This window comes from Talpa occidentalis, unplaced genomic scaffold (genome assembly GCF_014898055.3).
Source record: "Talpa occidentalis isolate TD23 unplaced genomic scaffold, MPIMG_talOcc4v2.1 talOcc4.9, whole genome shotgun sequence".
Lineage (NCBI taxonomy): Eukaryota > Metazoa > Chordata > Mammalia > Eulipotyphla > Talpidae > Talpa > Talpa occidentalis.
Genome location: NW_023605305.1, coordinates 10633279 through 10646285, shown reverse-complemented (window position 1 = coordinate 10646285; position 13007 = coordinate 10633279). Strand labels below are relative to the sequence as shown.

General features: G+C 52.0%; 1 protein-coding gene across 1 annotated transcript in view; it reads left to right on the top strand.

Annotated features, from left to right (window-relative positions):
• Nucleotides 1-13007, top strand: part of TMCO4 (transmembrane and coiled-coil domains 4) — a 63428-nt gene that overhangs the window by 18369 nt on the left and 32052 nt on the right. Inside the window, exons 7-11 of the mRNA XM_037500985.2 lie at nt 5941-6038; nt 7038-7181; nt 7944-8063; nt 11681-11845; nt 12599-12735. Of these exons, the coding sequence (XP_037356882.1) occupies nt 5941-6038; nt 7038-7181; nt 7944-8063; nt 11681-11845; nt 12599-12735 (664 nt within the window). The remainder of the gene's footprint in view (nt 1-5940; nt 6039-7037; nt 7182-7943; nt 8064-11680; nt 11846-12598; nt 12736-13007) is intronic.

The following is a 13007-nucleotide window of genomic DNA, read 5'->3' as shown; positions in this document are numbered from 1 at the left end:
GCCAGAGCGGGAAGATGTGAAACAGAAGTTCTAACCCAGCCCAGCTCTGAACACCTGGGAGCTGTGTGGTCTTGGGAAGTGATTTGACTTGGCGGGGCCTCAGTTTCCTCACCTGCAGGACGGGGCCGATCATTGCATTCTCCTGTTCAGGTTCAAATGAGTGCATGCATGGAATGCGCTTGGGCACAGTGACTTGCCCGGAGCACCTGGTTGGCAAGTCCCTCATTGCTGTGATGATATTCTACTGCCGTTGCTCTTTCCTCGGGAAATGACTGCCCATGTGTAATTTTTTATTTAATTCCAGGCATTTGGCATTTGGTTCTGTCTCTTGGTTCTGTCTACGGTCTCTGGAAGACCTGAAACCCGAGGACAGAGTGGGGACGCTTGACCGGGATGCCTGGTTCTTAGTTGACTCTGCTGCTGAGGGGCCCTGGCCACATCACTGTCTCCGGGCACTCACACCAGTTTTTACACTGACACTAGCAGAGGATCGAATGATGTTAGGTCTCTTTTAACTTTGAGGGTGAATGATACTAGGTCTCTTTTTACTCTGAGGGTTCATATATCTGCGAGGTGAGCTTACTGCTCAGCACCCCAGGCGATCCTTTGCAGCTGGGTGTGATGCTGTTCTCAGTCCCCACCTGAGCCCTGAGGCCATCCAAGTAGCCCCATTTATTGGCCACTTGACTTCTCTGTGCCTCAGCTGCTTATCTCTAACAGGAGAATAAGGGTAGTAGTTGAGGGGGGAGTGTTGATTCAGTTAATTCACTCATATTGAAAGCTTGATTCAGTTAATTCACGCATATCGAAAGCTTGGGACAGAGCCTGGCCCACAGTAGGCCTCAGGAAAAGTCAGCTAGTGCACTGCTGGAGGTTTATTTTGATGACCTCATAATGACATTGATAACATCTTTTATTGAGTGCTCATCACAATCTCCTGCTAGTTCAGCAGCTGAAGAAAGTCAGCAGGTTGACATGACCACCACAGTCCACACAGCTGGCCAGTGGCAGCCTCTGATTCAACCACCAGATGACATCCACTAACCATGTAGCTCAAGGCTGACAATCGCGTGGGTGCCCTCCTTAAATGGACAGAAAGCAGTAAAGATAAGTCTTTTATGGGACTTTCTGAGCCTTCATTGGAAGAGTGTCTCTGGCCTTCCCAGAGATAAGCCCTCCCTCTGTTGTCTCTGTCAACTGGAAGGGAGTGATGGTGAGGGTGCTAAGGGTCAGGAACACCTTCTCGTGGGAGATGAAATGCAACAAACAGAACATATTTGTGGATCCTGGGGTGGGCCGCGTGGGTATCTCCCCCTTCACTGAGGACCTGTGTCTCCCCCTGAGCTTTGGGCCAAATCTGTGACTTGACCTCAGCACTGTCTTGGGAAGGCTGCTGTGGAACACCCACTCCAGGTCACTTCTGGCACCCCAGGAGGGGAGTGTGGCCAGGGACTGTACGGTGGTGTTGGTTGCCATGGAATCTCACTAGCGGGCCGAGTCAGTAATAAGAGGAATTCACTTAATTTAGTGTTACGCCCTGAATTCTCACATCCAAACACGGGAAGCAATGTAGCTCAGAGCTCACATCTCCTCTTGCGTTGTAGATATGGAAATTCAGACAGTTGGAGTAATTGCAGGAGCAAAATGTTGTGACAATTAGTGATGACTGAGAAAGCTGCTCATTTTATGTACCAAAGTGTTAAGGACCTTCAGGAACTTAAATAATTAGGGAAATCAATTGGTAATGCAGGTAAACATAAGAGACAATGCCTTCACTAAATCACTTTAGGGAAAATATTCTCTCTGATTCATAAATATTTATAAATACTTTAATAATACAAAACAGAATATTAGAGCAGAGTATACTGTCCATCCTTCCCTTAGAAGACTGATTTGATAAACTAATGTTCATTCATTTAAAACAACCTTCAAGGGCTGATTTACTTCTTAGTTCTTTTACTCTCTTTCAGCCATAAGCCTTGCCTGCCATAAACTCAGCTAAAAGGGATGACTGTCTAATATCATAGATGTGCAAATGTCACCACAGGGACGATCTAGGAGCAGATGGCACTGAGAAATGTCAAAGGTGCCAACTCAAGAACTTGACCGTGTTCTCAGTAGTGCATCTATAGCAATCATTAAAATTGTCTGACATTTCAGATCTGTCCTAACACCCCCAGAAGTCATCACACTGATAGTGACTGACTGTGGACGTCCACCCTCACCCCTCTGGTTGTCACACCGATGGACAGCGAGTGGGAGCATTGATCACTGCAGCCAAATGTTCACATCCAGTGCTTATTTCAATGATCACACTGCTCAAGCATCCTTTTCTGAGCTTTCTCTAGGCCCCAAGCCCAAGGCCAGCTGCTAAGGGTGAAGAAAAGGAAGGGCCCATCTATGCCCTGAGGGCTTAGCCTGCGATTCTCAAATATGTAATACAACAGATCCCCGGAGCACCTTGTTACAGTGAATTTCTTCACCTCATTCCCAGAACTTCTGCACCAGGAAGCTGTACTTTTAAAGTGACCCCTGGGGGTGCACTGCAATAATCCAAAGCCCACTCTTTGAAAATCAAAGGTGTACAAGTGCAGGCTTCTTCAGTGCAAAGTATTAGAGGGCCCAAATCAGGGCATTTATGCCACCTTGGGGATCAGGTCAGCTTCCTGGAGGAGGTGACTCTAGAAGGATGAGTAATGTTTAACGAGAGGAAGGAAGGTGAGAAGGCCCTTGGCAACCAAGGGCAACAGGAACATCAGCGCTGAGGCGGGTCGGGTCCCTGCAGGCGGGTCATTGTTTCTGACACTAGAGTATCAGTTTGGAAGTGATGAGCAATAAGGCTGTGAAGGGAGGTAAGAACCTGGTCACAGAGGGCCTGAGTGTCACGCGGGGAGGGGACACCATCCTCAGGACAGAGAGAGGACCGGGAGCGAGGCAGACACCCCAGGCCCTACTTTCCTGCTTGACATTGGCCCTTGTGGGGGTGCTGTCGTCACCCTCCATTTCCAGTCCCCAGTGAGGAAACTGAGGTTCAGAAAAACTGGTGAGATCATGCCTGAGCTGGGCCCAAACTCCCAAACTAGTTCCCTCGCGGTGCTGACTCCAGCTGCTGCACGCGTGCTCTCCTGACACGTTCCCTGTGCACATCGTCAGCAGCTGAATTTTTCTTTGAACTCTGCAAAAAGCAATTAATTTCCAACCTTCTTGTTGGCGCTGAATGGTACTAGCAATTAGAGGCCAAAGTCTATCTGCAGCCTGTGCTTAGGAGGAAATTATCTTAAGAAGGAAAGGAATGATAACATCAGCAAACACACTGAACTATCACTTTACCCAGCGAGTGCAAATGGGTGATCTCATAGCCCTCACCGTGCCCCTGAGACTGGGCACTGTCACTGTCCCCACTGGCTGAATGAGGAAACCCAGCTGGGACACATGATTATCACATAGTCACAAAGTTCAGAAGTGACTGTATCCATCAGCATAGACTAGGTTCAGCTGCAGTAACGAATGGCTTCAAGTCTGTTGTTACAGCAACCAAGGTGTAGCTCTTACTCACACCACAAGTCCATTTGCGGTAGGCTCAGAGTCTAGTCCACAGTCTTTTTTTTTTTTTCATCATTCATTTTTGTACAATATTTGATTTCTCCCCTCAAGTGTAGTCCCCCTAAATCTCCCTTCACCACATCACCTGTGAGCCATCACTATAGTCCCTTGTGCTCTTCCCTCCCCTGTTTTGACCTCTTCTTCCCTCTGCTTCCCTGCTGTGTGCCTCAAATCTATGGTCAGCTTGCAAGTTTTGCCTTTTTCCTGACCCTTTGTTCAGTTTCCCTATAGTCCACCTACAAGTGAAGCCATCTGATATTTTTCTTTTTCTTTATTTCACTGAGCATAATCCCTTCCAGCTCCAGATCTACCACACAATCCAGCAATTCCACTCCTAGGAATCTACCCAAAGGACACAGTCTCTTGTCCTGGGTCCCATGTTGACAATGTGACCTCTATGTGGAAGGTTGCTGGTCTTGGAGCCAAGCAGAAGGAGACATGCCAGGCTCTTGCACACACCCCTTGCACCCACATTTCAATGCCTAGAAAGCATCATGGGACTTCACTGTTCAACAGGGCAGGGATGTTTACTCTTTCTGGAAGGACGAGCTCTGCAGGGAGAGGTAACTGGATGTTTGGTGAATAGTGACACTTCACCACCATAACTCAAGCAGGAGTTAGGCCCTGTAGCCAACGGAGGTTGAATCCTGACATCAGAGCCCAGGCTTTCCATCACACTCCTGCCTTCCGCTTTTCTAGATGCATGTGGTTCAACCTCGCCCCCCCCATGTCTGGTGGCACCAATTTCCATCATGGCAAACCAGCACTCTGGTGTGCACAGACATATTTGTCTTTGGCTTCTGCCTCTCTGTAGTGAAGCAAGTGAGAAGCACCAGGGGCTACCCCCAGGAAGGAGGTGCTTAAGGAAAAATTCCATTGTGGTGAGCTGGCAGTGAACAAAAAGCATAGCAGACTCCAGAGGCCCAACTCAGATCCCATTGCTTTTCGATGAGTGGGTGGGTGATCTATTTCCCAATATAATGTACAGTTCATGAGGACAGAGAGGAGGGATGCCAGTGTTGGCTGAGGGTTGAGTCTACGCATCATCCTGCTCACTAATACTCACAACCAGAAGAGCCAGCATGTCGCCTGCTCTCAGCGAAAGTGTGTTGATTGAGTAGCTAAAGAAGGAAGGAGTTTAATCTTCACAGATGCACACCCTTGGGAGGTAGATGTTATTGTCCCCATTTTACAAAAGAGGAAACTGAGGCCCAGGGAGATGCAGCAGTGTGATAACCCCGAGCAGCAGCTGCCACTCCTTGAGGTGTCGTATCTTCATGCTAAGTACTTGAGACAGTCTCTTCTCTGATCCCATGGCCCCTCCAGCAGTGGATCCTGTTACCCCTGCACTTGCATATACTATGGAGACAAGAATATGGAATGAGATAAACCACGTGACATGCAAAGTACAGTGCCTAGCAAATGGGAAGTCCTCAATAAATATTAAGCATCGTACTTTATTATACTCATCCTCTGCTATCACTCTCCATTAAGTTGTCCGAACTACATCTTAGTTCAGAGTTTGTGCTGGTAATGACCTCACCAACCCACCGTCGGTCCCCTGTCCTGCCCCAGAGCAGTGAGGGCTGAGTGTCCAACAGGAAAACAGGGCTTAGTGGAGCCTGAGTGCACACCATGGCCACTCCCAGAATTCATCAGCCCCCCTCCACCCCTCAAATAATTTCCTGGCATGTGCATTATAGTGTTTGGATTTCAAGTCTGTTTCCTAGTCCAGCCAGATACCTGTATCACTTAATTGGTGAATTTAGTCCAGTAACATTTAGAGTAATTACTGACATATGAAAAAATCTGTTGCTGCCATTTTGTCTTTAGCTTTGTGAGCAAGTCGAGCTATTGCCCCAAGGTCAGCATTGCCAGTGCAGTCATTTCTCTGACCCAGCTTTGAAATGATTATAATAAAGGGAATTGGTTTGCAGATAGCTCAGAGGGAGATGGACCAGATTGGGGGGGAAGGGGGAGAGGGAGGGAGGAGGAAGATGATGGAATTTGTGATACTATTTGGTACCTGTTCTGGGTCCATCTATTTAAAGATAGTTTTTTTGTGTGTGTGTGCTTCTTTTGCTATTATCCTTTTGTCTTTTCATTATTCAAATCGCAACCCCATTAGGATGGATCCCTTGGGTAAGTAGCATATCCCACATGCTGGGGCTCCCTAGCTGGCTGTTAGAATGTTCTCAGCTTGTCCAAACCACTGCTGGGTCCAGGGTAACTTTGGTGTCTTGTCCTGCATGGCAGAGTTCCCAGCATTGATCCCAGTCTGGGGGTTGGTGACGGGAGGTCTCAACCTGACCCCAAAGACCAACTTCTTCTCCCCAGGACGGCTGAAGCATCCCGGAAGAAGAAAGAAAACCGCAGGAAATGGAAGCGTTACCTCCTGATAGGCCTGGCGACTGTCGGAGGCGGGACAGTGATCGGTATGAGCCCAGTGACCCTCAGACCGGGAAGTGCAGAGTGCGGGGAGATATCAGCCTGTAGAGTGGAGAGAGTAGGGGATCTGCTGGGAGGTGGCACGTAGTAGGTGCTCCGTCAGCAGGAAGTATGTTCATTAGAATTGTTAGAAGTGTTCTGGAAAGCAGTGGGCAATGGATGGGAAGAACCTGGCAGCCCATATCCCCACTCCCACTGTTAGCATGTGATAGAAGGGTACCCAGGGACCCCAAACTGTTAAGGGGTACATGTTCTAAAAGGGGTTAGGCCACCCACATGCACAAAAGCAAAGGTGTAGACTCTTGTGATAGATTTTCAATAGAATTGATGTTCAGAGAGAGAGAAGAATTTCAAATGACAGCAAACTCAAATATTTGCCCATCACCTTATGGGCCAATGTCCAGCCAAACAGTCTTGACTCAACGCAGGGCGACTGAGCCCAAAAGCTTTCCAAAAGTCTAAGGCACCTTCTGGCAAGGGACCACAAGACGGGGGTTAGGCAGGTCCCACAGAGCTGGGACAGGATAGACTCGAAATTTAAAATATACCCCACGATCCAATATGAGGTCAAGATTATAGACACCATAGTCTCACCAGGCCAGAATCAGCCTCCCCACGTGTCTCTTTTCCAAGCCTCTCTTCCAAGTGTCCCCATGTCTCCCTTCCATGTGTCTGCCCCAGCAGTACCAAGGTACAAATCGAAGCCAGAAGTAAAGCAAGAGCTTGAACGTGTTCATATAAGCCAGCGTGGCCACTTAACCCCTCCCCTAGTGTCCAGCAGCCCCTCATTCAGGAAGTCAGGTTCATGGCACGCTGGGAGTTGTAGTTCTTTGAGCCTGCAGTCTCTCTGGCATGGAAGTGGAGGGTGGAGTCCGTCAGCCACCAGGAGATGGACTCCTTTCAGGATGCCAGTCACTGACTCCCAGGTAGCTGCTTATTGTTCCTCTAACCCCACCTCTGCCCACCATGGGCTGCTTTGCTCGCAGGCGTCACCGGAGGGCTGGCTGCCCCTCTTGTTGCAGCCGGAGCTGCGACGATCATCGGCAGTGCTGGGGCAGCGGCTCTGGGCTCAGTGGCCGGCATCGCCGTCATGACCTCACTGTTCGGTGCAGCGGGAGCCGGCCTGACAGGTAAGGTTTAAAAGGAATTCAGCCAGGCTGGCCTGGGCCCTCACAGACAGCTGAAGATCTCCCCAGCGGTGGCTCCCAGGAGACAGGGGAAGACATGGCTTTCTCACTCTGGGTCCCAGTCCCGCCAGAACAGCAGGCTTCACACAGAACTGGGCCAGTAGCTTGGCATGGGTGGGGGACGGGCTGAGTGGGAGAAACGGCACCTTGCGGAGGCTTCTGTGACAGTCTGTCACAAAAGTGACCTGGACCTGCCTCCAGGCAGTCCTCCCCAGAGGCCTGGGCTTCCTCTCGGAAGAGAGCTGGTGGCCATGGTTCCTTACCAGCGTTGCCTGCGGGAGTTCTTCTAAATCCTGGGTCAACAGCCCCCTACTCACACAGATTCCTATTCTACTCCCCAAGGGGGTGGCATGCCCCACTTTGAGAATCTTGGTGAGTTGGGTCCACATTTCCTGAGAGGAGGGTGTTGTCCCTCTAAAGTTCATGAGCAAGAAAAAAGATAGGGAACCAACTGAGTCAGGACGTGGTTATAAGCCTGGGCGCTGAGTCCCCCCTTACTCTGACCCTCCCCACCCCGCCAGTACCGGCCAGCCTGTGGAAGCTTCTCACGTGGTCTGTGACCAGGGGCAATAATGGTACCTGCCTTAGGAGTTAGAAAATGAGAGGTGTTTGTCTAGGGGACAGAGATCACTGCCGAGCATGTAAGCAGAGAGCTATTCTAATGTCCCCAGTCGCCTCTACTCTGTCTCCTGTCTGCGTCTTTAGGATATAAGATGAAGAAGCGTGTGGGGGCCATTGAAGAGTTCACGTTTCTGCCTCTGACTGAGGGCAGGCAGCTTCACATCACCATCGCCATCACGGGCTGGCTGGCGTCTGGCAAATACCGTAAGACTAAGAGCGGATCGGAGAAGGTGGTGGATGGGCATGGGCTTTGAGTGAGTGTTGCAGGCCAGACCCTGGCCTAGACGCTTGCCAGTGTATGTCTTTGAGGGTGGGTAGGGGAGCCCCATTTAGCAAAAAGGAAACTGGGTTTCAAATGTTCAAAGTGAGATGACGTCTTCCCATATCCATCTTTCCATCTATCCATCTAGCTCATCCATTTACAAATCCATCTGTCCATCCACCCATCAATTCATCTCCTCAGTAGTATTTATAGAGCGCTGTACAACCACGTGCCAATCACTGAGCCACACTCCATGGAACAAGGTCCATGGCAGGAGAGAGACCATTAAACAAGTAATTAGGGGGAGGCGTTATGGATGGCACACTAGGGTAAGCCCAGAGTGTTTCTGAGGAATGAGGAAGGTCTCTGGAGAAAGTGACATTTAGGCTAAGGACTGGCTGGAAGTTAGCTGGGTAGAGCGGGAGCAAAAAGCATAAATCAAGCACAAGGACAGCATGTGCAAAGGCCCTGTGGTGCAAATAAACTTAAAGGAGTGCAGGCAAGAAGGTGGGCAGGGCCACAGGAGCACATGAGCTGTGGCAAGGAGTTTGAGTTAATCTGTAGAGCAAGGGAAGACAGCAAAGGACTTGACACATGTGTGTGAGACATCAGTGTGCCTTGGTTGTGACCTCAGGCACTTTGCTTAACCTCTCTGTGCCTTGGCTGCTTCATTTATAAAGTAGAACAAATCATTCCTGCCTTTCAAGCTACTTCCAAAGATTAAACAAGACAATAAGCAAAAGGCTACCCGTTTCTACTTGGCTTTCCACAAACATCAGTTCACACTATTGTTCTAACTTGAACGTATATGTCTTGGGGGCAGTCTAAGCAGGGTGCCTGTGAGGACTGACACCATGGCCCACTCACTGCCTGGCCCATCTTTGCAAGCACCTGGCGTGAGGCTCAGCAAACAGTTCAGTACTCAACAAGCAGGGCAGGCCAACCAGATACTGATCACCTCCTGGTTCCCGAATCTCAGGGACCCAAGGTGGAAGCCAGCGGTGACACCGAGAAAGCAAGTGAAAAAATGGCCAGGCTCTGTTTGGAGACATAACTAGCGTCCTTGGCATGTGGCCGCCAGGCCTTGTCCCCATGCATGTGTCTCCGTTAGCTGAGCACCTGGCACTCACCCTGAGCCAAGCATCCTGCCCACTTGATAGATGCCACCTCTTGTGACCCCCTAGGTTACCTTGTGTGACCCTCAAGGCCACGTGGCAGCAGAGGGCAGATACAGGACTTGAACCTGGGTCTCCTGACCAAAAGCTCATGGGTTTCTGTTCATTTTCATTATATGATGCTACAGAGAGACAGGACGGAGCAAGAGCTAGTGTCTAAATGAACTTATGTATGGAGAACAAATCCTTGTCTTTGCTTTACCCCCTTGTGCTCAGTATCCCCAAGTGAAAGGTCAAGTTTATCTGGGGAGACAGCCACCTAGTTCAGTTTGATCCCCAGATAGAGAAGTTGGTTACAAGAAATATTACCAAGCTAGCTTAAGTTCAGGATGGAAATATGTCACCTTTCCTGTCTCCCAACAGCAAGAAAGAAGCCTTAGTGCACCACAGCCTGCTTCTGTGCCCGATGGGAGTAATCAGACTTTCTCAGCCCCTGCTTGTGAAGCAGGGTCATGTGTGATGGTGCTAACAGCTTTGCAGCTGCCTTCTGCCCGGACCTGTGCATGTGGCTCACTGAGGCCCTCACTTCAAGATAGGGAGGTGGGCGTATCGCTCCCATTTTATAGAAGAGGGACCTGAGGCTCCTGAGGGCTACCTAGGGCCACTGTGCTTATCAGGATCGGCAGGGCAGAGCTCACCCCATTCTGCCTGGCACCATCACCCACGTCCTTGGCACAGGCAGCGAATGCCGAGTAGCTCCCTGCAGTTTCCATAAGCTGTTCCTGCAGCTTCTCACGTGATCCCCGTGAAGCCGTGAGTCAGATGTTGTTTCGTTCTAGCAGGTGCAGAACGAGGTTCAGAGGGCAGCGTGCCCAGCAATGAGTCATGCCGCCAGGGAGCTCCACAGCCCACAGCCCAGCCAGCTGCCCACATGCCATGAGCCCCCAGCCCCACACCACCCGCTGTTGAGTTATCCCTGGGCTCTGGCAGTCCTGTGCCTGCAGCGGGGAGTGAGCAGTCCCAGGATGGTCTTCATCTCCTTATAGCATCCTTGAAAGGGGATGAGGCCTGTGGTCTGGGCAGTGAGCACCTTTGGGGAGCTGCCTCCACTCATTCATTCATTCAACACGTTTTCATGAGTGCTTACTACACACCACGTCACCAGGTGTCCGGGGTCTCGTGCTATGGGAGAGACGTGCAATCAACAGAGGACGCGAAAGTAGACGTGTGGCTGCGGCTAGGATGAGAACTTAGGAGAAGTGCAGAGGGCCCCTTCAGAGGGGTCGGGAGCTTCCATGGAAGTGGCAGTTGGACTGAAAGCTCAAAGACAAGAAAAGGTCACTTGAGCCACAGATGAAAAAGTGTGGGGCCAGACCAGGGGTTCTTCTGTGCTCCCACAGCCCCTGCCTCCTCCAGGAATGGAGTGACTGTGTGATGCTTGCACGCCCCTCCCGGTGCCTGGACCTGAAGCCCTTTTATCCAGGTGACTCCATTTCCTGGACTGTCGAGTGGGGCTCCTTGCGGCGCCCTATTTCAGAGGCTATGAGAAGGCTACGTGGAAGAGTCCCTGTGAAGGCAGCCACCAGCACCTAGTGTGGCTCACTGAGCACTCCCTGCGTCAGTCACCGCCTGTGTCCTCGGGCCGGGCTCGGAGTCTGGCACAGTCTAGACAGCGGTTAGTGCTGCGGTATGAACAAGCGGATGAATAACCAATGGACGAACAAACCAGAAACGTGTGTTTCTGTAGGGCAAAGTGTAGGTTAGGGAGGGATAATCGAGGAGGCTGTGCAGGTGACAGGGGCAGGTGACAGGTCACAGAGAGCCTGAGTGTCGCACTGAGGAGGAGACACCATCCTCAGGGCAGGAAGACCAGGAGCAAGACAGACACCCGTGGCCATATTTTCCTGCTTGACGTTGGCCGCTGCAGGGGTGCTGTCCTCATCCTCCACTTCCAGTCCCTCAGTGAGGAAACCGAGGTTCAGGAAAGTTGGTGAGATCATGGCTGAGCTGGGCCCAAACTTCCAGACTCGAGCTGCTGCTGAAGCAAAGCCTGTCTGCTTGTCCTGAGGTGATCCCAAGCCCTCAGCAGCCCGGTGCCAAAATCACCTCAGGGTGGAAGAAAACAGCACCTGACACACTTACTCTTCCAGCTGCTCTGTGAAGGGATGTGAACATTAGCCTCTCCACAGAGCAAGTAGGGCTCAGGTGGGAGAGTGTGGTGCCCAGTCACCCAATTACTCGTGAATGCAGAGTCAAGCCCCAGCCTGCTGACTCCAGGGTGGCCCGGGATCCATCTGGGAGCTCTGTCTGCACCACCAAAGGTGTTCATTGGCAGAGGGTGGGCCTCTTGTCTCCCCCCCCCCAAGGGTGAGTGTCCCCTGTGGCCTGTCTGAGAAAGTGGGGTGAAGCCAGGAGAGACCTCCACCTCCCTGTGTCCTCCCCAGGCACCTTCAGCGCCCCTTGGGCTGCCCTGGCCCGCAGCCGTGAGCAGTACTGCCTGGCCTGGGAGGCCAAGTACCTGATGGAGCTCGGCAACGCCCTGGAGACTATCCTCAGTGGTCTTGCCAACATGGTGGCCCAGGAGGCCCTGAAGTACACGGTGTTGTCTGGTAAGCCTCCCCCTCCCTGCCACCGGCAGCAGGCCATGCCCCCCACCCACACTGCACACGCCCAGGCCCCCAGCAAGGCAGGCCCTGTGCTCAGCTCTAGGAAGGTGAGCTAAGGCTGTATTCCTGTCTGTGAAAAGTTTATGGTCTCTGTGAGGAGAAGACAGGTAAACAGCCTATCACATCATCACACAGCATGTCCATTAGCTGCTGCCGCATAACAAGTCACCCTAAAACTCAGTGCTTAAAATAGCAGTCATTCTCAATATAGCTGAGGAGTCAGGAGGCCTCGGTGGGGTACTCTTGCCTGGGCCTGCTCACACATCTGTCCCCTGAACTGGGAGAGCCCCCCCGGGGCAATTGGTCAACTTGGTGCTGCTCCATCTGTCTCAGCCTCCTGGGATCAGTGACCCGCCCCATCCGCACACAGGTCCATTGCAGGCCTCACGTTTGCTGACAGCTCGTTGGCCAAAGCCAGTCACGTGACTGAGCCTGGCAGTCCCGGTTGTCATATGGCGAAGTGGGAGGATACAGGTGGGTGACCCCGTGGGGCTGACTTTGCAGTCTCACATGTGATGGACTGAAGCGAAGGGTCTGGTCCATGGTCAGAGATGCATGATCCTCCATTTCACCACGGGATCTGAGGACACGTGGGAAACCGACAGGGTCCGCGGCAGAGGCTCTGCACCCTTGCACTCGGGCGCCACCAGCCCGGAAGGGCCCGGCGGCCTTCATCACCGTTTCCCACCTCCACAGGCATCGTGGCTGCCCTGACCTGGCCAGCTTCGCTCCTCGCTGTCGCCAACGTCATCGACAACCCCTGGGGGGTGTGCCTCCATCGGTCGGCAGAGGTTGGCAAGCACCTGGCCCACATCCTGCTCTCCCGGCAGCAGGTACCCGGGAGTGACTGTGTTGGTGTGGGGAGGGGGAGGTTAGAAGAGGGGTGGGGCCAGCGTGCGCACAGAACTCATTCCTGGACTCAAGCCATGGCGAGGGAGCCAGTGATGGGGGCGGGGTGGTCTTCGTGCCCCTCCCATTCGGATCACGAAAGCGTCCTATGATGGGCCAGTGAGAATCACAGACACTCTCGCTGGCGGGTGAGTGGGCGAGCGTGGAGAGCAGGCACTGCAGCATGGACACCCAGCTGTGTCGAAGCCTCCTCAAC